At 43.6% G+C, this 26,208-nt stretch overlaps 1 protein-coding gene across 7 annotated transcripts in view; it reads right to left on the reverse strand.

Moving 5' to 3' along the window:
* Positions 1-222: 222 nt before the first annotated feature.
* Positions 223-26,208, reverse strand: part of LOC142583348 (centaurin-gamma-1A-like) — a 141,911-nt gene continuing 115,925 nt past the window's right edge. For 6 of the 7 annotated variants that reach the window (XM_075693769.1, XM_075693771.1, XM_075693768.1 and 3 more), the window contains 8 exons: positions 23,898-23,996; positions 17,806-17,949; positions 16,150-16,223; positions 15,083-15,160; positions 14,738-14,834; positions 12,004-12,121; positions 9,111-9,486; positions 223-3,460 (listed from right to left, as the gene is read on the reverse strand). In XM_075693769.1, the coding sequence (XP_075549884.1) occupies positions 3,254-3,460; positions 9,111-9,486; positions 12,004-12,121; positions 14,738-14,834; positions 15,083-15,160; positions 16,150-16,223; positions 17,806-17,949; positions 23,898-23,996 (1,193 nt within the window). In that variant the 3' untranslated portion in view covers positions 223-3,253. The remainder of the gene's footprint in view (positions 3,461-9,110; positions 9,487-12,003; positions 12,122-14,737; positions 14,835-15,082; positions 15,161-16,149; positions 16,224-17,805; positions 17,950-23,897; positions 23,997-26,208) is intronic. The other variant, XM_075693772.1, reaches the window with a different exon arrangement.

Genomic DNA, 26,208 nt, shown 5'->3' on the forward strand with positions numbered 1-26,208 from the left:
CGATACTTCAAATAACTACTCAGAACAACGCGTGGCAGTAATCTATTTACACATTACACTGCTTATCTCACTAGGATAAGCTGCGAGCATTGCTACAGGCATCTAGTCCTCTTTCCACCTAATGGACTCGTGCCCTTTGGTTTGAGACTGGCACTGCCTGAGATGCATCAAGTCGCAACAAGGAAATCTGTTCACCTTGCAGGATTAACAGTGCACCAGGAGTGGTTTGTACACATTGTATAACTTTATTCTTGTTTTCTGCCTGAAAAGAAAACTGACATTACAAACAACCTGTTTACTATTTCTTTACAAATTTACAAAATGCTACATACATATACTGCTTCCAGCCACGACAGCGGCCATGCCTTGTAAGCAAAGAGAACAGCCCAATGCCAACCGCACATTGTGGGAATCTAAACACGCAATCACTTGTCTACAATGTTGCTGGACCTATATATATATATATATATATATATATATATATATATATATATATATATATATATATATATATATATATATTAATCCTGCCACAACAGAGTATGGCATCCGCAACTTTCACAATGTAAGCAACACTAGGTAGGAACCACACACAAAATGCAGCCGCAAGTTACATCACTGAATCAATACCCATATAAAATCCAGTTGACTTTGTGCGTTACTTCCACATAACTTGGTTAATTGTGACTAACTAGACAATTTGTAAAACTAAAAAAAAAATTATAAACTCGGACACATTTTCTCAGTCAAGTGAAGCTGCTTAAATGTTTTTATAGTAACGCACTTGCAAACGGAATGTTGACAGAATAACCCAGCTGCATGACTCAGCATTAAATAGAAACACTGGCATAGTAGAAATTAACCTACATACAGACATAAACAGTGATCTTCCGTAAGATTCTCTGTGTTTGCTGTACAAAGCAATTCTTGACTGCCCTGGCTTAAGAAGCAAAAAAATAAATGGAAAACAAGAGAAAGCTCATGTTCACAGTAGGGAACATGATTGCATCTGCAAAACATTAACTTAGATATCTGCAGTATGTACATTTCCACAACCTGCCAGAATATAGCAGCAACAAACACATGCACAGAGGAGAAATGGTGCAATCAGAGGACACACCATTGGCAGGCCTCCAAGCTATGAACAAGTGCCTCTATTAATCAACACACATAAATTATAGAAACATATGTACACCAAGGGCCACTACAGTACGTAACCACAGCACATGGCATGCAATGATACAAAATCAAAGCATCAAAGAGACACACAGGAATTGTGTGTTCATTTTGTGCAAACAAAGAAAATGTTCCTTCAAAATTTATATTTCAGTGCTATTGCTTGTTTTTAAACAGCCACGAAGTAATGTTTCAGCGCCTCTTGCGAAAGAATTGATCAAAGAATAAACTGTGTTCATGATGACGCTCGAAAAGACCGCTGCCACCCACAAAGATTGCGTGCTGAAGAGATTTAGAATGTGTTGTAGAATAATTTTGACAATGTTCTTTCCTAATATAAGACATAATACATAAGGCATAAAGAATATTTTTCAAGTAAACCTATATGCCATAATAAACCAGGCCTGCAATAGACCTTTATGAACTGAGCAAGCGTAATCTTTGTAGGCTAGACTGCAGACAACAAAAGAGTGAGCCAGTCAAAGATTAAAGGGTGTGTGCCACGATACAGTAGAAATTAAAGTTGGGAGAGTCAGATCCCACAGATTGTGGTTAATCAGTGGGACAAACAACATGTGAAAAGCGTAGGGTTGCTGAAGACGAGTCCATGTCAGCATGACAGATGACTATCAAAGAGAGTAGGACAACGCAGTGGGACAGCCGTCAGTCGATTAGTGTACAACTACACAGGTGCTGTCCTGTGTAGCCCAGCCCTTTTTTTACTTATCTGTCGCACTGCACAGTACGGCATTCTTCCTGCACAGTCCTGTGCTCTGTGCCAGTCCTACTAATTAACCACAGAGGGTTGCCACAAAAAACGAAATGAAGAAACTGAGAGCATGGACGGTGAGCAGTGTTTTCTTCACACTCGAGACTCGAAACACCGCCGGCGAGTAGTGCATGCGGTGGTCAAGTGACGGACACATGAAGTGCCATAGAAAAAAAGAGAATGGTGTGCCGGTCCCGGCGAGCAACAATTTTCTAGCTAGAACTTCAGCACTGCATTACAAACGCTTCCATTCATTCGCATGCCTAAACGGCCACTGAAGCACAGCTTCGACGAGATCCTAACAAATTCTAGCACGCGTTCATACATGCACACACGGGGCTTTGGCGCTGCATGCACCTTCCTGGCCGCACTGCTTGGCTGAGAGAGGCATCGTTACGGCTGGGCCCTACTTTTGGAGCACGTGGTCAGTTTGCATTCCCACGAGTGCACCCACACGGCTGCAATGGGCAGTGAGAAGTCTCGACAGGCAACAAATTGCCACTGCAGAATAGCCTTTCTGCGCGTGTGCACCCATGGGAACGCAAGCAGTCTTCAAGATATTCAACGCATTGTTTAATGATTGAGCTTCTGCGGCACTAAATTGCTAATAGTAGTAACTACACACATTTAATTTAAAGTCAGGACTAGCTATTTGGGCAGGAACTGTTTGTATTCGCAGCAAAGATGGCATGGGAGGAAAACTACGAGAGCCTGAACACTATGAAAGAAGATGAAGTTATGCAGAGTTAAGGACTGCATGTATTTTTGTCCCATAAACTTCAATATGTAACAGGAATCAAAAGAAGCACAGAGTAGCCTCTCCTTTAAATTTCCAGAAATGCATCATCATAAACAGGTCTAATTACATGTCATTTATGCCTAACTTTCTAACAGACATAAAAGGGTACGTTTCTTTTTCCTTTTTTTTCTCAGTTAACAACACTGAATAAGATCTTGCTTGCTTTGTAGGAAGTGTTGTCCCGAGCCCATTCGCAGCTGCGAATAGACTAATGAAAGAAGACAACTCATACTTTGTCAGGGCATAAAAAAATACGTCGAGATGTGATGAAACAAACACAGGACAAATGTCTACACAACAGCACAGAGGGGCAGTAGGTAGACAGACAGACAGGTGTAATATATTAAGTCATTTTGCAATTCATCGGCAAATAAAACCAGCGAGTAACAACACGAAACAGTGGAGGATGTAAAAAATGATCGAGGGCAGTGGGTGATGCAACAATGAAAGCAGCGCGCAGTGGTGGCACGAGATGATGGGGTGGTGAACCAGGAACTGTCTTTGGGCTTCTAGATGATGCTGGCCGGGAGCTTGTCGAAGACGTCCGACCGCTTGGACAGGCTACCCCTCCGCCGAGACAGCGTGGTCGACAGCTGGTTCGGGTCGGGTCCTCCGCTGTGCAGGAGCAGCTCGTAGATTTCCGTAAAGTTGGAGTTCTTTGCGTACACCAGCGGGGTCCGGCCTTCCGAGTCCACAGCTTTGGCATTGGCATTGTTCTGGAAGTTCACGAGAACGGGCTTCTCTTAGACCCACTTTCCTTCGAATGAGCGGAGCACCAAAGTAGAATTCGTGGGCTCCAGTGGCTCTTTGACCCTCACAACACAGAATAGCAGTTATGAGCTGCCAACTTCTAATGAGGTTTAGACACCTTGCACGTTATCTTAAGAATAGCCTCCCAGTATTCGTGAGAATACTAGTGTCACCTGCAGAAAGAACTAGCGGGAAATGCTACTCGGTATTCTGAGGAAGTCTAGGGACACAGGCAAGCTCTAAGAACAATTGTACGAGAGATTCGAGAATCATGTCAGCACCACGCAAAGAACGGTTTATGCAGCGTTCAAAACCTCACGAGTCCAATCAAGACTCTTTTGAAATGATGTCTCTACATGTTTCTAGCAACATTTTAAAGCGAAGCTTTCTTTGCCTCTTCTCCATGATTTCATTCATCACTGCTGCCTTGCCAGATGCATTTGTGGTTATGGTATATGGAAAACTTGGGCCATGGGTATGTGCCCGAACAGGCAACTTCAGCCCATTCTCGGCCAATCTCCCAGAATGGTTCTGCCACTATGACGCAAAGTGTGTGAAGCCTTCAATGTACTACTTAGATGCGTGTTGTACCTCTCTGCGCGTACACCTCTTGTCAACATTTCCCCTTGACAAGCACCACACACTGCCTTTGTCCTGAATGTGAAGCAGATACCTAACAGCTGCAGATGACAAGGCAGTGCTGCTGTTATTCACTACTTCTGATACCTCACTTACTCAAACAAGCTACATGTAATTTAAGATTCCAGTGTTGCATTGGATCTGCACATTTTCCTTTTTTTTTTTTACACCAGCTTATTTTACATAAAACTTATGCAACATTTCTAAAATCATAGAACGAGCACCAATTTGTAAGCTTTTAGAAAAAATTTGCTAAAATGCCAGGTATGTAATTATGCAGTTATATTTGACAGGCAGGAGGCTCTGGCCACTGCCCATTCATGATTGCCAGCCTTGTTTTTCTCTTCCGCTAAACACAGCTACTGCAGTATCAATAACACAGATTTGGAAAGAAAGTGAAATCATTACGAGTAATTAATTAAATTCGGAGGTTTTATGTGCCAAACCACAATATGTTTATGAGGTACATAGTAGTGGGGGACTCGGGATCATTTTTTACCAACTGGGGTTCTTTAATGTGCCCCCACTGCATATTAAATTTATGTCGCTGGCAAATCAATTCTGCATTAGCCCTCAATGTGGTTACAACGAAGCCGCCAAATAAAACAACGGACGTAGGAAGGAGACACGAGACAACCACGTAGGCGCACTAACAACCGAGCATTTTATTTCTTGACACAGGAATAAATACCTGCTGTCAAGTATCAAAACAACAAGACGAAACAGGGCCGTCATCTTTGGAGCGGCACTTAGAAGTTGTTCTGTATCGTGGTTTCCTTGTGCGATGCAGATGACGGCCCTGTTTCTTCTTCTTGTTTTGATCCTTGACAGCAGGTATTTATTCCTGTGTCAAGAAATAAAACGCTCAGTTGTTTGTGCGCCTACGTGGTTGTCTTGTGTCTCCTTCCTACGTACGTTGTTTTATTTGGCGCCTTCGTTGTAATCATGCATAACCAACTCGCCCACCAGCACGTCCTCAAGGTAGAGAAGGTTTATGTTGAGAAAATTGCCATCCGCCCAAACATAATATGAAGCTATACAAAGGAAACCCATACAGGTTTCTCAGAAAGAAAGCTTTGCAGTTGAAAATTTTGTTCTCGGCTGAGGACTGAACCTGGGACTAGCAAAGCCTTTCTCGGCCTCTGGCTCTACCATCTTTTCAGCACATTGACATTATACAGTTAAACCTCATTATAATGAATTTCAATATCACAAAATTCTCGATATAACGAAGTATTTCACATTTTCTGACTTCTTGTCCACAGAACACATGTATTTAGAGCCTCAATATAATGAAGTGTGTCCCCCTAATACATGATTTCAGTATAACAAAATTTCACTGCCGCAGGGAAGGAATATCGAGACAATAAATAGAAGCTTCCGTGGATACAGATGGTCAAATGGTTCAATTACACGCAGCTGTTTGCGAATGCACGTCTCAAATCGCACATCGCGCGACCAAGAACGGCCCGACTGTGGAAGCAGAGCAGCGTCATGTTCTGTATAAAGTCCAAGCGCAATTAGATACTATCGCAGCCTGTATGCTTTGAGTGACTTTTGCAAGCGAGTGTAAGTGTGCAAGGGTGAGCTAAGAAGGATGGTGGCTTGTTAAGTGGTGCCTTGCCACGCAAGCAACGGGAAAAGGGAGCAAGCTCGCAACAACATGATCAAGCGCGGGTGAGCAGAAGGAGTGAGGGGAGAGAGGCAGGTTTCCGCGTGTCTCCTTATCTAGAGTGGCCGTGGATTAGCACGGCTGAGCGTTACGCAGCCTGTGCCCTGTTTTAGAGGTAATCTGCCACGTGTGCAAAGGGTGGGCGTACCAACATGGCATGGCATCTTGTGCGCTGTATTCCGGCATGTTTATTACTGGAAGTTGCACAATCTTGAGTTCCAGAAACGTGTTGAAGTGAGAAGCAGACTTCCCACTGCCGACGCTTTTCACGATAGCATCATCCCACTGCGGGCAACACTATCAGGCACGGAGGCGGCATGAAAGTGTGGCTGGAATCATTTCCTACTGCCGATGAGAATATGTCGTCAACACGGTATGAAACCACATCTTATGTCGCCATCTCTCAAATTCAGCAAAACCTTTTTTCTTTCTCATTCAAATTTGCTTCTTCCGATTGCCTGATAATTTGGAAAATATTGTGGCCCCTTCCATATAAAAAAATCTATTGGCGTCGACGTATAAAAGGTTGAATTTCAAAAGAAAGTAATTTCGATATAACAAAGCAAACTGCCGATTTTGCCAACTTTGTTAATGGAAGTTTAACTGTATCTGATAATTTGTTGGCTCCATGTTTGTTATATATATTGAGGTTTGACTGCACTTAGCGCAGTGAAGTGAAATGCAGCGTAGGTTAGCAGACTCACTCACGAGTTGACTTGCTCCAATTCAGAGTGACCCACGTGTCTCGACTTCAAGTGAGCATCGCTGAGTAGAATTTTGGCAAGTACGAGTGTGGATGAGCCCTAAGCGAAAATAATTTGTGTGCAAGTCAGAGTGAGCTCCATTTATTTTGCTGACCTATGGTATAAAAAGTGTTAAATTTACATGCAGCTCAATTTGCACGGTGTTTTCCCTTGCCACCATTACACTGGCAAAAATTAATCCCCCTTTTTCACGGTGTAACGGCGGCCCATGCACCCTGCCTAAGCAGATCACAGTGGTCGCGAAATGTTTTGGAAGGAGTGCACACGCGGCCACACTACTTGATATCGGGGGAAAGTCCCCCGAAAAAAATAAAAGAGCACAAACATGCACTGCAGTAAACATTTGTGCCGTATATTGCATTAGAACTCCACTGGTACATAGCTGGTACATAGCTGGTACATAGTTGGTGCAGTACCAAAAACGTGCGTAACATAAGACTGCAGCTCCACCTTAAACCAGAAAGTGGCCAAAGCTTCATGGAGACTGAACCTTGAACCACGTAGTTGCCACCTTGATCACTAGCAAATTTATCAGTAAGCTCATGGATTACACTTGGGCGACACCAAAACATCACATTGCTGATGAAATATTCTCGCAGCATCGGCCCTCTCTTGTTGGTGGTGGCAGTGCGTGCCTGACTTCACATACTCAAGTTATGGGGTTTTAGGTGCCAAAACCATGATCTGATTACGAGGCACTCCGGAATAGTTTGTACCACCTGCAGTTCCTTAGCGTGCACCTAAATCTAACTACACAGGTGTTTTCGCATTTTGGCCCCATGGAAATGCGGCCGCCGTGGCTGGGATTCGATCCTGCAACCTCATGCTTAGCAGCCCTACATTATAGCCACTAAGCAACCCCCCCCCCCCCCACCCACAGTGGGAACTTCACCTACTTTTATAGCACGCGGTAACACTGGGTGGATATGAGACCGACAAAATGCTGATGCCAACGATTGGCCAACTACTCCGCATTGTGTGTCGCAGAGAGCATTTTATCATAATAGGCTGACAACGCAATTGACAGGTGCGAGTTGACATAGTGCAGTGGGCTTTCTTGTTTACGGCACTGACAAAATCAGCGTGCCGACCATGATCGTGCGACCAAACCCCATGCAATCGGCTGTCGAACCGACAATGAGATGGCCACAGCACCGTGTACATAATTAATCGCTCGTGTACATAATTAATCACAGTCAATACGAGCCGAAACACGCCTTCATAGTTGTAATGCCCAAGCTTCAGTCCTCTCAAGCGATGCACATGAAGTTTCAGCCCATATTGATACTGTTTAGTGAAGATTGGGTTAAGCACGGCCCCATCGAGTTCGTGCACCTGCCATCGGTGGACCTGAACTAATAATAAATATAATATAATATGAATATAAGCAGTTACAATGAAGGAAACTGCTTTTATAGTTCAGTTGTGGCCCTAAAGCGATTTGATGTCAACTGCTCTTCACTTCGCACGGCGCATACACAATAAGCGGCAAGTGGCGACACAGCACTGTGCCAACATTTGTCACCGTTCCTGTAAGCTCCCAGACGCATTCACTACATAGATGGGTGGATCTCTACGTGTTCTTATGCTGACATTTCTTAGTTCCAGAGAAGCACTGTTTACCTCTGCGTCAAATGGGAAACAACCGCCACAAACAGTGAACATAAACAACTGCCTTGCTCGGTTACCAACAGCGCAAGCAATGGCATCCGCATTTGTGCTGGAGTACTACACGGCCTTTAAGTGAGCATGCCGAGCACAGTTCTTTCTCTAATAATACTTTATGGCAAGCGCAAACTGTAAGCATGATGAAGTTAAAGAAAAGCGAGAATCAGTAATGGCAGCCCATAATATATGCGTCCGAATCACAGTTGGAGTTGTTTCTGTGGCTCAGCAGCTCACATCGACTCATCTCAATGTGGAACAATGCAGCTCATATGCACAGATATGCAAGTTTTGCTATATTTTGCCATTATTTCATATCAGCAATGTGTCATTTCCACAATATCTGAAGCTAACAACGACCTGTTGACATATGTCGATGCAAACAAATGCACCGCTTTAAAATATTCGACGTGGAAGGTTGTGCTTGAAGATTTCATGAATATGCGACATGTCTAATGAATATGTAAAAGGAATGCAAAAGACAGGTGCAAGAGCAGACATCAGCAACAAGCGACAACAAACTTCAAGGCAGCCGCATCGGCAGACGGCTCAGCATGCCTTTATCGGCCACACTGATGGTACAACAGCACACTCGGGCCTGCTCACCCAGTAGCCTGCGAGTGCTACACAACTTCCACGAAAGTGACGCTGTCCCGCAGAATCCATGAATAATTAATCACGATCCACGAAACGCACAACCAACGCACACTCAACGTGGGCGCAGGTACACAAATAAACCAGCGAAAGCCCTCGCACCCTTCCAAAATGTTTCCAGTGGCGTGGGACAGAGGGCAGCACAGGAATGCGAAAAAGGTGGATTGCCTATGCAAAAGCATACACCGCCCCTGAACAGGTTTACGTGGAATTGGCACCCACCCACAGCAGAAGCTGCACCATGGCCAGCTTTCCCAACGCAGCGGCCATGTGAAGTGGGGTCCGCGAGTCTCGGGCGCTCGTCAGTGCATTGACCAGTTCGTGCTGGTGGGGTGCTGCATGTGCCAACAGCAGTGCCACTTGTCTGACGTCGCCACGGCACACAGCATCGCGAAGCTGTTGAGCGGTGGGCCCGCTCGAAGAAGGCAGGGGTGCCAGGAACTCTCGCTGCTCGTACTTGGCCCGAATCCAACGCTCCTTCTCGTCGCGACTGGAGTGGGGTCCGGGCTTGGCATAGCCACTGCGAGCAGCATTGCCTTCCCAGATGCTGTTGGACGCCATGTTGCCCAGGGCCATCATCACGGCCACGTGCTCCGGCCTACAGAAACAACAGGCAGGAGAACAATGGTATGAGAACCTTTGACAATGGTATGAGATTTGACAACTCAAATCTATTGAAGTAGCGTTCAAACTCTGCTACCCTGCAGCCTGACAAAATGCTCTGTCCTGTGATGACATTTCCTGTTGTAACGCCCTGCACTCATGTAACTCTTAAGCCCAGACCACACGAATGCTTGTTGGCATGCGCCAGCTCACACCTATCTCCTTGTGGTGGTGGGGCTTTTTTTTTTTTTTTGCATTACTGCAAACCACTAATATGCAGTTCAAACAGGAGGGACCATAAAAACGTGCCGTAACAAGTTAAAACAACAAAAAAAGTAAGAAATAAAGGAAGAAAGAAAAAGAAGTAAGGAAACAGCGTAATACACAGGAATCGGCAAACTTGAAAGTGACACTCCAATTCATGAACGAAATCGATTCGCTTCATACAACAAAGCTTTTCTTCTGTTTCTCACCTCCCAGAATCTGTACACACCTGCCGGATGCCTTTTGCAAGAGGAGATGCACGAGCGACACTTAGATCTGTTCAATCCAGATTAGGCGTATGTGCCTCGGAGGTTGGGGGGAGGCGGGGGAAAGATGCGCGCCCACTTCGAAAATGCCTCCACACTTGTCCACGAACAAAAGCGGGGAGACCTTACAAATTGCACAATGACCTACCGTACAAACTAGCTGGCAAGCACTCACTGTGTCCCTGTACGAGAAATCAAATCAGTAAATTGTGCTAACAGTCGCTATTGCACATGCTTTAATATTGCAAGACATTAGCACGTCTGTTTTTATTGATATGACATTAGCCCATCTTTCAAACATGTCATATATTGTGCAATTCTATTTCTGAATAGAATCTCACAATTCTGTTCCCAACTGTGCGTTTGGAGCATTTTTATAGAGTGCGACACTCTGTGGGTAATATTAGGGTGTCCTATATTGTTTAGTCAGAGAGGCATTCTCTCTCTTCCAGCCAAAACCTTGTCAATAAATAAATGGATAAAGTATTACTTTTCCCTTCCCCACTCTATTTTCTCCTGCACCGTTCTCTTTATAACCCACCCCTCTTTCTCGTCCTTGTTAAGGTGTCAGCTGCCGGCAACACATCGGAATTCACCTGTTCCTTCCTCTCCTCCAACAACGTATATACAGTAGTCGCCGACCGAGTTTTCGGACTCCAAAAATTCGGATATGCTCGATTATTTGGCCTGCTTCACGGCACCGCCATTCTCCCCATAAACCATAATGTAGTATAACAATTGCCGAAAGTTCGGACACCTTGCAACTCTCGTCCGATTTTTCGGACACTCCTAGAGCCAACTCAATCGAATGCACCATGCACCGAGTGACTGGTGCATGGTTCAACTTGCTGAATGCCATTTTTGTTTTCAACAGAGCCTCCTTGCTGCCCTACGAAGTGGCGCTACTGCAAATCTCCGCTCATCGTCATCATTTCTGCCTGGTTCAATAGAGTGGCTACAGCAGTTCCACTCTCAGCTTAGTAAACCATGCCAAGACAATCCAGCAGCTGATTTATTTGTTTCTTCATGCACGACGCTGCAAGTAGGCCACGTTTTTCTTTTGTGCGACTGGTGTCGGAGCGACGGCGTGGTGATGTTTGCTTTGTGTGCTGTGTCGAGGTTGCGGTGATCCAACGGGGCATACAGAAACATCGCGTCAAGTGTCTAATGGCGCCGACAGTGCCCACACAAACTACGCTGGGAAATGCCGGCAAGCGGCTGCCGGGAGGGCTAGGATTTGTCGCTTTCTGATGTGCTCCCTACTGATGCCAAAAATGTTCTGCAGAGACCTGCGCAGTGGTTGCATTGCGATTCCGGACACTGTCTCATTTGACAGTTTCACAGGTGCTGACACTGCTGTACTGACATGAGCAGAACTCAACGACGGCAAGATCATTCGTCAGGTTTCTGCTGCACCACTGGACGATGACTCCGAGTCAGAAGATGACGCACCATGTGCTACACTGACATCGCATGCGTAGCGTGTACAAGCAGTGACTGTGCTTTCACGACCCTCTCCGAGATTCAGGCTCATCTGATTGCGTGTAAACGGAACAGCGTGCAACGGCGCATTCACGATTTCTTCCAAGCCTACTGTCGAGCCCAAATAAGTGCATGGAAATAAAGGATTTCTTTCTTTTTTTTTTTCTTAATCTGCTTTTTTGGACACCTGTTTATTCGGACAGTTCCGCAGTCCCCGTGAGGTCAGAATAAATGGTCAGCGAATGTAATAGTTTTCCACAATAGGCACAGAGGTGCAAGCTCGTGCATGCCAGCAAACGTTCGTGTGGTCAAGGCTACATTCTCCAGGCCTTGGGAACTCATTCTGTGCCTCTGGTTGGCAATGTTAGCATGACGGTATATAATTAATTTTCTTGCAGAATTCAATGCAAGTACACCTCTGTGCCCGAGAACACCAGTGCCTTGGGCATGCCTCAGTCAGTGCACCCCACATGCATGGAAACGACAGTGCCCGGACTTACGGCCAGTCGTCCAAGTCCAGGGACCGCACCCGGGAGATATGGGAGCCGAGGTTGCGATGGATGCCCGAGCACTCAATGCAGATGAGCGTACCGAGGTTGAGGCTGGCCCAATCTGGCTCTGCAGCATAGTTCACAAAACGCAAAAGCTCATGAACGTCTCGTCGTAGGAGGCAAGGATGCATATCTGGTTATACATGTACTTGGAAAGCAGCACTGCAAATTGAAACATACACAGGGATGAAAACAGCACAGAGGAAGCGCATCCATCAGCTGTTTATTAAAACAAGAACAGGGGGTGAATACTGTGGGCAACAGTACCATGAAAAAAAGAGTGATGAGCAAACTGAGCTTGATATGTGCGGCTTAACTATTAGTACTGTTCCTGTGCAGTTGATTAAGCTAAATACTTAGCTGTGCGCATGCTCAGGATTTCTTCTCTGGTTGCCCAGGAAACAACTATCAGTCTGTGAGCGTGACCGATGGTGAACTTACAGTGAAATTACATATATCTAGTTATTAAGTCAAATCGGATTTAATGGCACAAAAGTGACTAGGGTTATACCACGCCAGCCCCAGGGTGTTGGACATTCAACAGTAAAAGTAGGAAAAGCTGTATTTCTCTAAAGCTTGCTCAATAAGCCAGTTTTGCCTAAAAGTTCAGTACATGACAAGTTCAATCAAAGGCAGGAGTAGATTATCTCCTAGAATTAAAGTTGGGTGTAGAGGTATGTATAATGTGTATAATTTGCAAGCGTTTTCGTCTGTGTTTCAATATACGGACACAAAACTAAAATGTGCATTACTATTAGTGGTTCATTGCATTTATCAATTGTTGATTGCTCTTCCTTCGACAGTAAAAAAAAATTGCTTGTGAGGTGAGTGTGCCCTATTCAAAGTCAACACAGAAATTACGTCAGTAAATAAGCATTCTTGATGATGACATGTACATGTGTACACTGTGTGCATGATGACAATAAACACTTAGCGGGACATCCAGGAAAGCATTCGGGTAATGACACATGCATTACACAGTGTTTGGTGTGTTGATATTGTCCTGTGTTCTTCAGCGGCCAGAAGGAACTGCTTCAAAAACTTCTGGAACTAATTTGCTCTCAGAGAACACTTCAAAGATATATAGTTGGCTGGAATAAGAATTTAACACGCATTTGTTTTTACTATGTCAGTCTATATTTCCGCCTTACTTTCTTGAAACTTTCTTTTTTTTTTTTTACAATTTGGTGATGCAGCCTGTTGCAGGACTGGATAGCCCTGTCAATAAGCAAGTCAGCATTCCCGAGTCTCCTCCTTTTAGAAATAAATGTACATCTCATCGGCCAAGACAGGCTAAGCAAGGTCAGCATACTCACTTTCAATGAGCACTCAAACCAAAGGCCACAAACATGTGTGTGCCTAATTGCTAATTAGCTCCCTTTCACAAGCTCACGGAAGAGGGTCACCGAGGCCTGCAAATTTGAATCATTTTTTATTTCAATGGTCCTGCAAGTTTGCATGTAACAGCCATAAAACATAATGTGACAGCATCGGCTAGTTGCTTATGCGTGACCAATAGCATGGTATTACATACATGAAAAAAAAAATGTTACATGATCACAGCTGTTGCTGCCTGAACATAAAATATGTTTATGCATGTTTTCAGCTTTCAGTTTCTACTCTTTGCTTGTACTTCAGATATCATTGGGCGCCATCCAGCAAGAGATCTTCCAGGCAATGTGCAGGAGAAACGAGAAGTCCATAAACCAAGGTGCATTTAAGCGTACTCTGGCACTGCTGCAGCAACCACTAAAGCTACCTCGCAGATAGTGTGGTCAGGACTCTATTCACCCAGTGGAAATTCCATCACAGATGTGCAGTCACTTTTATGGCAAACTCTCATTTGCACCATGTCTGCAACTATGTGAACGTTCTTGCTGCTGCCATGCTATCTCAACTTATATTTGTGTGTGAATATGTATGTCTGAATATAAATATCTTGTGGTAGTATACGTATAGATTATTTTTCAAGTTTGTAAATACCATGTCATTTGCGATTACTGAACGTGTCTACTTTAAATTTATGATACGCTGGAGGTTGTTTACTAAATATATAACGATGCCTAGAAAAATAGTTTCAGGTATCATTATGGACTTTCAAGTACTCACTAGCTGTTTAATACAGGTTTTGACTACAATCGCCTGCACCCTTGCCCCAACGTCAAATAAAAAGAGCTTCAGTTGTGAAATGCACTAGAACAACTGGCTGAATTTTCTAGAGATGGTTCGAATTACTACTTCTCTTGTCCACAATGTTCAAAATGCTCCTCATCAGAGCATTTAAAGCCAGACAGATCCACTACCCGAACTTGTAGAAACAATGCAGCACGGCCTTCGATTTCTGGCCAAACCTAGGCTTTGTCATCAGAGCAAGAGCAAGTGCTTCATTGCAGAGCAAGTTGATCCAAAGCAATCAATGCTGGGACATGTGAATCCACTACAGATCAAAAAGTGGTACGTGAATTCTTTGGTTCAAAGCAAAATAAACACTGCTTCGAATTGACCAGAGCAATTCAGCGTAACTAACGTGTACGTCACCTCCCACAAGGCCCTAATTCACGTTAAAACTGCACTGTCAATCAACTGCGAGGAGAGCCTCTACATATTTATTGGCCCTCACACGATTCGTGCAGGAAAGTAACCACATTCTCCGAGGTCACACACAAGTGAAAAAAAAACTTACGCGGTGTATCACAGTCGGCACAATGAGAATTGCCAGGGACAGTTGTCCGAATGGCCTGGATGGACGTTGCAGAGTCCACTATGCTGTTCATGCGGCTCTGCAAGTACACGATGGCAATGACAGTAAGAATAACAAGCCGAGCTAGTTCGTTCTAGTTTGGTGTGCCATGTTAAAGTGCAATGCAGGAAAGGTCTACCTAATAGCAACAGGGATAGAAACACGGGCCCAAATTCAAACTATGAATTTTACTTCACCAGAAGAACAGAGACAAAGAGAAATTAAGTCAGGCACTTCTTTATTTTAAACACAGCTAATCCTGCAGACTCGAAAGGAAGCTTGAATCACCTTTGCTTTACTGCTTTCATTTCCCTGAAGACTGCTGAGAATCTGCTGCTCAATGGCACTGACCCAACCTTCTCGATCCTGAAAAAAGAGAAATCCACACACACGGAAATGAAGAACACCGAGTAGCGACCACTGTGCTGGCGTATTTTAGTAGCAACATCAGGAGCGTAAATATAGTTTAGCCCTTTTTCAGGAGTGCTTCAAGGGCCCACTTACATCTTACAAAAAAAAAAAAAACAATCTTGGTAGTGCAATTATCAGACAAAAATGTTTACAATGTTGAAGCACGAATGGTAAGCAACACACAATGCTGGAATGCATGCCTGTGAATGCTGACATACCTACGTTTCTTATTCAAGTTGCGCAGCAGTCATTTGCATTGCATTGTTGGCAAGCAAGAACAAATTACTAAGGAATAAATGTAATGAAAGTCAACTATAAAGTTTGATTCAACAGCCAGTGCCATCGCACACTGGGCCACGTGTGTTTGCATGCGGCCTGCGCAGCCCAGCCTTCTCAGACCTCCCCTTCCTCATCCCCAAACAATTGCCGCCCCCCCCCATGCCCACATCCTCCCAACAAACAAAAAACTCTGGCTACGCCGCTGCCAATAGCAGAACATAATTTACGAGATCTTGTATACATTTTCTTTGCTATAACAACCCTTCAGTGAGAAACAAGAAAGCCAATTGGCTCTTTGCAAGTCGCAGAATGCTTCACACACAGTTGTCTGCTTTGTAAGGTTTACAAACCAACATTGCTCTAACAAGCTAGTGTTCCACATTAAAAAAAAATTGCACGTTGATAAACACATAAGTCTATTGCACTAACTTGTAGAAAAAGTTGTAATTACTAGAAATGCCCAGGAAAATGAGTTCATCATAGAAACTAACTACTGATTAGCTTCTCACAGTATGAACATTTACAACAAGGATATGTTCAAAGCACAAATAGAATGTACAGGCGGAAGAGATGGGTTCAATTACAGCCCACTACCTCCAAAACTGGGTCTGTGCAGACGTGCTACAGTTAACACAAGTTCATGCGTGTCGGTCCTTACAACTTACATCGCCATTAGATGCCTCGAACTGCCACTGCTTGTTGTCGAGAGACACAATGATGAACTCGTACCCATCAGAGTCTGAAATGCAAATGTGCCAAAATGTCACCGATGGGTGATTAACAGACGCTCCAGGCCAATGCAAGGACATCAGATCGAAAAAAAGCTCATACAGTAGCTTACACTAGTCACTTATCAATGTACAACCTCTTCATTATATCTACTTCATTATGTGTCATTGCTTCAGCTGCTAAACAATATGTGCAAAAACCACCGACGATGATTGCCAATATAAAATAATGGCCAAACAGTTCAAGAAATGCATTTGCTTTATTAAAGAAATGGTGTGCTCGATGGCATATAATATTTGTTGCAGTGCCATCAGCGTCAGCGGACAGAGCCGTCAACCAACACATCTACTAATGGTAGTACAGGTGGACAGCACATAATAGTGCTTATCATTTGGCAATGAACACACCCTACAACTCGATTGTGCAAATGCACACACCTTGTGTGCCAGCATCTTTGTGCCGGCCAAGGGCATCAGCAGTGAAAGTCCAACCCCCGCCTACTAAGCATTGACCACGAGAATGGACAAACAAGACAAAAGAAAGCCGCATGCTTCAAAATAATCTACTACTTGGCTATGACACACAGCAAATTTGCACATTAGTCCATCAATAATATTACTGCCAGACGGTGAATGAGCCCACAGCTTCATACACTTGTGGGATAGTTTATCAGTCAGCAAGATTATTAACAAAGGTCCCCCCCAACTTGCTAGAAGAACCCCAACCAGTGTCTCAGCCCCATCTTTAAAACACCACTGTGTGGAAGCAGCCATTTTATACTTAAGCATGTGACTGCGCCACCATCACTTGTCTGTGGCCTTCCATTCCACATAACAGGAAACACAGAGACACCTTAAATGAAGAGTGCTATTGGCGCAATGGCCACGGTCATTGTTTTTGGCTAACGCTACTGTTGTTGAAAATAAAGTGAGAATGTACCCATTTCAGCATGCCTGTTGGGTAATGCTATGGTGTTGGGCAAGGCTTTTATGCTAGTGCAACAGTACCTTATTGGCAGAACATGCTTAATGCAATTGCTGTTAGCATGTCTTCTCTGTTTGTGCTCTGAATGATATTAGTTCATTGAAAAACCACTTTTTCAGCAGTTTTTTTCTTCATATAATTATTTTATTGATCATCTGATCTATCCTTATGATTGCCAACGAGGACTGTTGTCACCTCGTGCACACATAGCACTGACCAAACATCTTTGTTAATTTCATCAAAACGCATATTCACAGCCACAAAGCTGACAGAATAGAAGCATGAACAGACAGAGGGCAAGTGTAAACTTCTCGACTATCATCAAAAGCCGGCCACCCTCTTAACATTCTTACATCTCTCTTTGCTCATGCTGCTTCTTTACCTTTATCAGCCACATATTTCTGCAGCTTTTTGACCTTGAATCATGAACCAAGTAACCCATGACTAAACTTATTTCACACCTAAGCTTTTTTTCCCATCTGGACATTAACCTTGTTCTTTCAGACATTTCTTCTTTATTTCTATCAAGGCCTGCATTGTGTATGAATGCTAAGTAGTGTCTACTTTGAGATAAAAGAAGTCATCGAAAAAGGTCAAGGGGCCCTCACCTTCCATGGCCTCAAAGTTCTTCGCTCCGGTGCTTTTCATGCGTCGATGCCTCTTCTTTACATTGGGTGTCTCCAGCTTTGACAGCATTGGGTTGGTGTTGGGCACAGCGGGAATGAGCTGTGTCTCACTGCCGTTGAGCATCCCTAAAAGTACAAGCACACCATTAACCACAGATGACACCCACTGTTGATTGACATACTGGTTTGCTTTAATGTCCTAAAAGCAACACAGCAGCTGTGACTAACGCCGCAGTGGACGGCTTGGATTAACTTGGACCATTCGGTGTTCCCAAAAACACACTGGGATACTCAGCACACATTTTTTTTTTCTTTTTCATCCCACCTCCTGAAGAATGCCTCGTACCAAGACCTGGTGTTCAACAGCAGAATCCCATTATCAATGAGCCACTGGGACGAGCAACCCTCGGTTGGATACGAATGGTCGAAGATCGGTGAAAAAATAAAATGATAAAAGAGGTTAGGAAGACTAGAAGCAGCTTGTAGAAAACATGTTAATCACCACGAAGTAAGCCCATCAGCAACGTAAATGAGCATCCTTAACAAGCAAGTGTGTGAAAAGGCAACAACAGCCCGATTGATTGCGTGCCAGGCACTAGCACGAATGTCAGTGCTAGACAGGCACACATCACATCAGGTTGTGCATTTCTCTGGTTGCAAGAGAAAGCTTTAGAAAAAATATGTGTCGCACTTTCGTCTGTTTTGCACTGCATGAACCAAACAATACAAGGGGAAAGAAGCGTGTTGCCTATTACATAACATTCACCTCCTCCTGCCCATCTGAGCCAAACCACACACATTTAAATGTCAAACTTGTTCTGACAGCGCATTTCAGTGGGTACCTACCTAGGTTTAGGGGCATTGATTATCGCCGTACAATTCTAATAAAAGAAAATATTATTACGTTTAATGTAGCTTAACATCCCGGAAGTGCAGTGGGTTATGAGTGGCACTATAGTGGAGAGACCTAGCTGGACTATGAGAGTTCTTCAATCAGTAAGGTTCTGGTACACAGGTGATTGCATTTAATTTTGGGTCTATCGAAATTTGGCCACTGCCGATAAGAAGACACAACTGAACACGTAACTTTGCACTACTGTCAGCACAATGCCACTGAACAGCAGGCTAAAGAGCATTACTACTTTTACATCGCCGTGCAGCTGAGACGACAGTGAACTTGAGTGTTTCACACAGTTTCGTTACTGCAAGCTCCAGTGAATACTGTAGGCATGGTGGTAAATGCGCAGTGAAACAAGAAGCTGCCACATCAGTGGACACCACCATGTCCACCACAGGAATTTCTTGAAAAGGTTCAGCTCATTGTAGCCACGTGCAATACTGTTTCTTCTAAAATTACTGCTTCAGGGTTGAAATTGGGGCAAGTGAATGAGCCCCACAAACACAATCCCTTTGTTTTATTTTTTGTTTTTCCCCTTCAAGATAGCGGGCGAACAAAATTGTGCAGAAAGCTGTACGAGGCAACACAAACTTGCAAGCTGGGCATGATGGCACTTCCAGAATTGCTAGGGTCAGCCTGGCGCTTGTCTGGTGGCCTGGCATTTCTACTGTGTGGTTTTAACTGTGATTAAATATAAATTACAATTAAAAATGCTTTGCCCAAGTGGGACTGATGTTCTTGTTCATCTCTCTTTTTTCTAGCATTTCGGCTTTTTTTAGTACAGCACGAATCAACCAACTCGACCGTGTGCACTGTTAAAATTCTCTGCTAAATTCTGACATATACCAACCACCCATCGGCCTCAAACAATGAACGGTCAGACTAAGGGAAATAGAGGGGCTAGACTTTTTCTTAGCTATAGCCAAGGAAGCAAAGAGACATTTAAAGTGAGAGGAAGTATAGGGGAAATTAAGTTATTTTTTAAGTTTGAAATGTATAAATAAAAAATGCAACTGAAAGTGGACAAAATGACAACTTGCAGCCAATGGGAGACCAGCCTTCCACACCATGCGTGTGACAATTTACCATTTGGCTACCGTGGCGGCAGTCCTCTGGTCAACTTGAGAACTCTACCCACTCCGCAGTATGTAACCTCTATGACCCAGTGACCCAAGATGTCTACCAGCTTGGGTTAGTAGGAATGTGCTGGCTACTGCCTTGCCAAGCAGACAACATGGGTTACAGCAGGTGCTCAAACAGACAACTTTGGCACTGCGTATGTGATACTGGTATGTGCCCATCCTTTACTGATTGTTTCCATACTGCGCTAATGAATTTTAACTCAAGTTTTTATTTACTTCTTTTTGGTACAAATGTACTTTCTATGGCCAGAAATAGAGATGATCACGTTCCAATTTTCCTTGATGTGGAATGGTGTTTGGACATCTGGAGTTAATTTTCCCTTCACTTTCTCCTGGCTTTCTTGTCTGTTTGCTTCAGACGATGTCATAACTACAAATAACCAAAAATAGCGACATTTTGGCTGAAAAAGACGTTTTCTAAACTACGCAGTTTGAATGCCAGTCAAAATAAGCTTGAGTCAACTGATCAAGCAAGTCATCGAAGTTAAAAGAAATAGCAGGTCAACAGTCCACACTTTTCTTATGTTCAGTGGTCAAGCACAACACCAACACGAGCCACATTTCTGTATCACAAATGTAAATATCTTTGTGTAAACTCAGAAAAAATTGTGTGGGCTTTGAACAGAGGCAACCAAAAATGGCTATTTCCTTGTTTCAAAGGCACTCAATAATTTATTCCAGGATTTCGCTTTCTGAAAGACAAGTATTTCGCAGTAGAACACTGGTTTAAGCAATATGCCACTTATTTCGAATGAAAATATTTCTGTTACACATTACATTGCTGTCAATGACTCACAAGGTGGAGAATCAGAGAGCATGTTGAATTTCCATCAAGTCTGTGCATAAAGCCCTAAATTTGGAGAATCAGAGGTTATAAAATATTCTTATACGTCGAGTTGCTGGCCACTAACTCATTTTACTTTTAAGTGGACTATTACTATCTGGGAGTGTTCGATTATTTAAAACTCAAATAACGAATTGAATATTGTCTTATATGATTTGGTCCTCTAAGCAAATAGTCAAAATTCACCACTGCAAATATTCTTATCTTCATCATCATCAGTGCATAAAGTACACTGATGTGTATATCCACTGCAGGATGGAGGCCTCTCCCTATGATCTCCAATTAACCCTTTCCCGTGCCAACAGATTCCAGCTAGCGCCCACGAATTTCTTAATTTCATCACTCCACCTAGTCTTCTTTCCGCGACTGCACTTCCCTTTTCTTGCACCCATTCTGTAACCCTAATGGTCCACCGGTTATCTAACCTATGCATTGTAAGACCTGCCCAGCTCCATTTCTCTTAATGTCAATTAGAATATCGGCTATACCTGTTTGCTCTCTGATCCATACAGCTCTCTTCCTGTCTTCTTAATGCTATGCTTCACATTCTTCGTTCCATCACTTGCACGGTCCTTAAGTTGTTCTCAAGCTTCTTTGTCAGTCTCCAAATCTCTGCCCCATATGTCACCACCGGTAGAATGCACTGATTGTACACCTTTCTTTTCAATGATAATGGTAAGCTTCCAGTCAGGAGCTGACAATGCCTGCTGTATGTAATCCAACCCATTTTTATTCTGCCATGAATTTCCTTCTCATTATCAGGGGTCCCTGTGATTAATTGACCTAGGTAAATGTACTCCTTCATGGACTCCGGAGGCTGACTGGCGATCCTGAACTCTTGCTCCCTTGCCCGGTTATTCATCATTTTCTTTGCCTTCTGCATGTTAATCTTCAACCCTACTCTTACACTCTCTCTGTTAAGGTCCTCAATCATTTGTTATAACTCGTCTGCAGCATTGCTGAATAGAACAATGTCATCGGCAAACCGAAGGTTGCCGAAATATTCGACGTCGATCCTTACTCTTAAGCCTTCCCAGTTTAATAGCTTGAATACTAGAATAGAATTGAATACTACTAGAATAGCATTGGAGAGATTGTGTCTCCTTGTTGGACCCCTTTCTTTAAAGGTATCTTCCTGCTTTTCTTGTGTAGAATTAGGGCAGCTGTGGAATTTCCGTAGATATTTTCCAAGGTATTTAGGTAAGCAATCTGTACTCCTTGATTACGTAATGCCTCTATGACTGCTGGTATCACTACTGAATCGAATGCCTTTTCGTAATCTATGAAAGCCATACAAAGAGGCTGATTGTACTCAGCGGATTTCTCGCTTACCTGATTAATTACATGGATGTTATCCATTGTAGAGCATCCCTTCCTGAAGACAGCCTGTACCCTTGGTTGGCTAAAGTCCAGTGTTGCCCTTATTCTATTGCAGATTATCTTGGTGAATATTTTATATAATACTGGGAGTAAGCTAATGGGCCTATAATTTTTCAATTCTTTAACGTCTCCCTTTTTGTGGATTAGTATAATGTTTGCATTCTTCCTGTTTTCTGGGACCCTTGCAGTCAATAGACACTTCCTATAGAGAGCTGCCAGTTTTCCAAGTATCATATTTCCTCCATCTTTGATTAAATCGACTGTTATTCCATCTTCTCCTGCCACTCTTCCCCGTTTCATGTCTTGCCAAGACCCTTCTGACCTCATCGTTAGTTATAGGAGGAGTTTCTGTATCCTGTTCATTACTGCTTCAAATGGACACATCCTGACTCCTCTACGTACTGTACAGTTCAGTATAGAATTCTTCCGCTGCTGTTACTATACCTTCAAGATTCACATCGTTTCCGAGGGAGCCAGGCTATTTCAGCTAAACTGCAATCATTTTCACTCTAATTTAAGCGAGACATGGCATTTGGCAGTGGATAATGCTTGGTGCTACATGACAATACTGCACCTTTGTGTTCTGTCTGGATTAAACACACTATCGTAACAATGCCTGATATAATAGTGGCACCATCTGCCTTAAGCATTCCAGCCAGAGGAAAAGTGCCTTACTCACTCTGCCATTCCCACAATCAATGCATATTTCCAATTTAGTCTAGTAGGCATACACAGATGCCTACTGGATTAGATCTTGCTAGATACACCACCCCCTCCCTCCCCACTAAGACTGCCTCTTAAGACTTTACGCGAATAACGCACAACCACGTATGCTCCAAAGAGTCCCAAGTACAGAACAAATTGCTTATTTGTTTTTTATGTTCCATCTGTACTTCGATAGGGTATGCTTCAAGATGTGCTGCATTTTAAATACAAGGATGTGAACAGTGCTTTTTATTAAGGGTCACAAATGTTCAATATATGAAAACTGAATGGTTTTTTACATTTTATTGAATTTGAGCCTGCCACTAATGAATTTGCATTCAATTCAATAATCCAATCTAAATATTGCTATTCTCACATGTCCACCGTTCTCTTTTCCAATGTATATTGCTTCTTCCAACTTGTGAGTTTCCACAGCGATAAATTGCTCACATGGAGTGGCAGACTGCACCAGTACAAATGTCGCACATTGTGCATTATAAGTATTTTACAAGTTGCTTTCCCAAACTATGTATAAACTTGCCATTTTTGCAACACCAGTGCTTTGTAAATCTATGAAAATGATAGTGTCGTAATATTTTAGTGATTGATTCATCAATTGATTGATTGATTGATTGCCAAACAATTGATCAATAAATGAATGTTATAATTAATGGTTTAATGTCCCAAACCAGCACTGGTACTATTTATAGGAGACGACGATCAAAAGCTCCCGGTCAATTTTGACCGCTTGAGGTTACTCTGTGTACTGCACACAAAGCTCATGTTTCTTGTGCTCTGCTCCCCACAGGACGTGGCCACCACGGCACACAGGAATCGAGCCTGCAACTTTCTGCTCCTCAGTAGAATGTCACAGTGACTGAGCACGGCAGGCGCAGGTAAAGCAGGGGCATTAAAAACGAATGGCGGCAATTGTCGATGGTTTTTTTCAAGCAAGCCAGTGTGCACAAGCTAGGCAAAGCCAAGCGTCACAGGGGTACGCGCATCATGCGAGCACAAACGCACGCCAAATACACAAGACAACACAACACAGGCAAGCGCAGCGGCAGCACGGGAATGTGCGAGTGGGGAAAGGGGGGAAGCCTACCTGAGAAGAAAGCATTGCTGTGCTGAGCATCAGCAGCTGGATCAAAGCTGGCCAGGCAGTCTCGCTCGCGGGGCTCCTTATACTTGAAGTAAGGTATGCCTGTGTTTCGACAGCCAGCGGGGTGTGGCACCCCCACACAGCGCAAGGGCGAGCACAGGTCAGTTACTGCGGCTTGGCCACGGGTGTGGTTAGCAAACCGCTCCACCCGGTGGCTAAGGGCATAGCTGCTTAGCAACTGCCTAGAGGGGAAAAGTGGTGCTGCTGCATGCATGGGAATGCTGGGAAGGGGTGCTTTCTGAGTGGCGTGTTCGTCAGAGAGCCAGAACAGCTTTAAGAAGCAACTGGTGACCAGATGGTAAACGAGGCTTCCTCACGGGAGCCGAAACACAGTTTGTTTCTTTTTCAAACATTTATTTCTGCGGTTGATGTCTTGTTATTCTGTGCCAGTGTTCAATCTGTCACAATGGCTCAGCCTCTACCTAGTACAGCAAGTAGAACGCTGTCTTCTCTGTTCTACTATGTTATCAAAGCAACACTGGGGATATGAGAGACAGCATCCCATAGTAGAGGGCTACGCATTAACTCTGACCACCTGGGGTGCTTTGATGTGAAGCTAAATATGTACGTGAGCGTTTTTGTAGTCTGTCCAAATCAGTGTGGCCACTGTGGCCTGCAATCAAACAACCTTCAACCTAGTTTTCAGGAGCATAATAGGGGATTAAACGTTAGTGCAGAATGTAATTATGGGCAAAGCGGGACTTTTTATGAGTACTTCATTTCAAGAAAGCTTCGTATGTGCAGCGATAGGAGTGTAGTAGGCCAAGTAACCCCGACCGTACCGTGACCCAGTATTAGGTCAAGGGTAACTGCACCATCCATATCCCAGTACTCCCACAGATAATGGCACCACACCTCTCTTGACATAGCATGCAGTAGGAAACTCTATGGCTCAGGGTTATACATGGCAGAGTCTGCTATGCCCACCCACACATGTGGCCAGCCTGGCTTAACCCTTTCCACATTGATATGACAAACTGGACTGGTCATCTAGCAGTCTTTGTTCTGAACACAAGCCGGTCATTGAAGTCTAGCTACTTTCGAGGTTCAGTGGGCTGCTTCAGGGCTTCACAAGTACTTATTACTGGCAGTATTGTTACTGCCACTAATGTAAAGGAGGAACACAGAGGCTTAGAAAAGCGAATGACAGAAGTGGCACTGTGCGTGCGTGTCAATGTTCTTGCGCTGATCTGGGTTTTCTTATAGATATATTATTCAGTGCACAACTGCAGTGGTACTAGTATCCAGATATGCCCAGGGCTAGTCAAGACCTCAGGGAGAGACTAAAGAACTGATAAATTAAGATGCTTCTGGAATACTAAAAGCAACAGTGTCACAATGACTGGAGGCCTGGCAAGCAAGAAAAGATGCAAAGCCTAAAGGCGCATGGCAACACAGCCCTGAAGTTCCTAAATCAATTTTTCATGATGTCGTAAATTTCGAGTCTACTCGGACTGGTTAAGTTGCGAGATTAAATAACCAAAGGTCAATCAAGACTACTCCGAGAACCTTGCCTGCACAAAAATGGCTCAAACAAAAGAAAATAACACAGACATTCCAGCACAGCAGTTTGGGTATGAAATTCCGAAATATAAACTTGGATAATCTTATTTACCACTAAGCGATCTTTTTTCCATCAAATAAATGCTGATAGACCTCTTGATAGAATAGTTCACCAGTCCAAATTGATTTAGTGTAGCCCTTTAGTGTTCCTTTAAAGGTCCATTAGAAGAGCACCTAAACAGCACAGGGAGGCTGCAGTGAAAGCCTAGTCTAGTTTTCAGTGTATCTAGTGTCGACGCTTCGTACACAATTCTTTCACTATCGCATCATATTGGAACACCCCAGTTTTTTCATCAAAGTTGCACAGAGGTGAACATGCTGTCGTGAAATATTCCAGCAAGATCAATTTCAAGTTATTCTCGAGTTTTTATTAATGTTGGCTTGGACACCCCTGACAAAATTAAGGCCAGAAGGCATAGGCACTATTAACCCTGCATATTCATAAGGCAAGTTATCCTGAATGCACCATCCAATTTTTATTTCGTAAGGTTCCCTGGTGCCAACCAGAAATTTAAAGACCGTGTACTCAACTGTTTCATGATACGAAGTTAAGATTTCCGAGTATGCAGTGAAGCCCTCATTTAGTCAACGTAAAATTGGTGATGAAAAACAATGCAGACTGGGTGCAATTTTCTACAAACTGTGTAAATCATACCGCGAATGATACCAGCAAGTGAAAGCCATCTTTTAG

This window comes from Dermacentor variabilis, chromosome 5 (genome assembly GCF_050947875.1).
Source record: "Dermacentor variabilis isolate Ectoservices chromosome 5, ASM5094787v1, whole genome shotgun sequence".
Taxonomy (NCBI): domain Eukaryota; kingdom Metazoa; phylum Arthropoda; class Arachnida; order Ixodida; family Ixodidae; genus Dermacentor; species Dermacentor variabilis.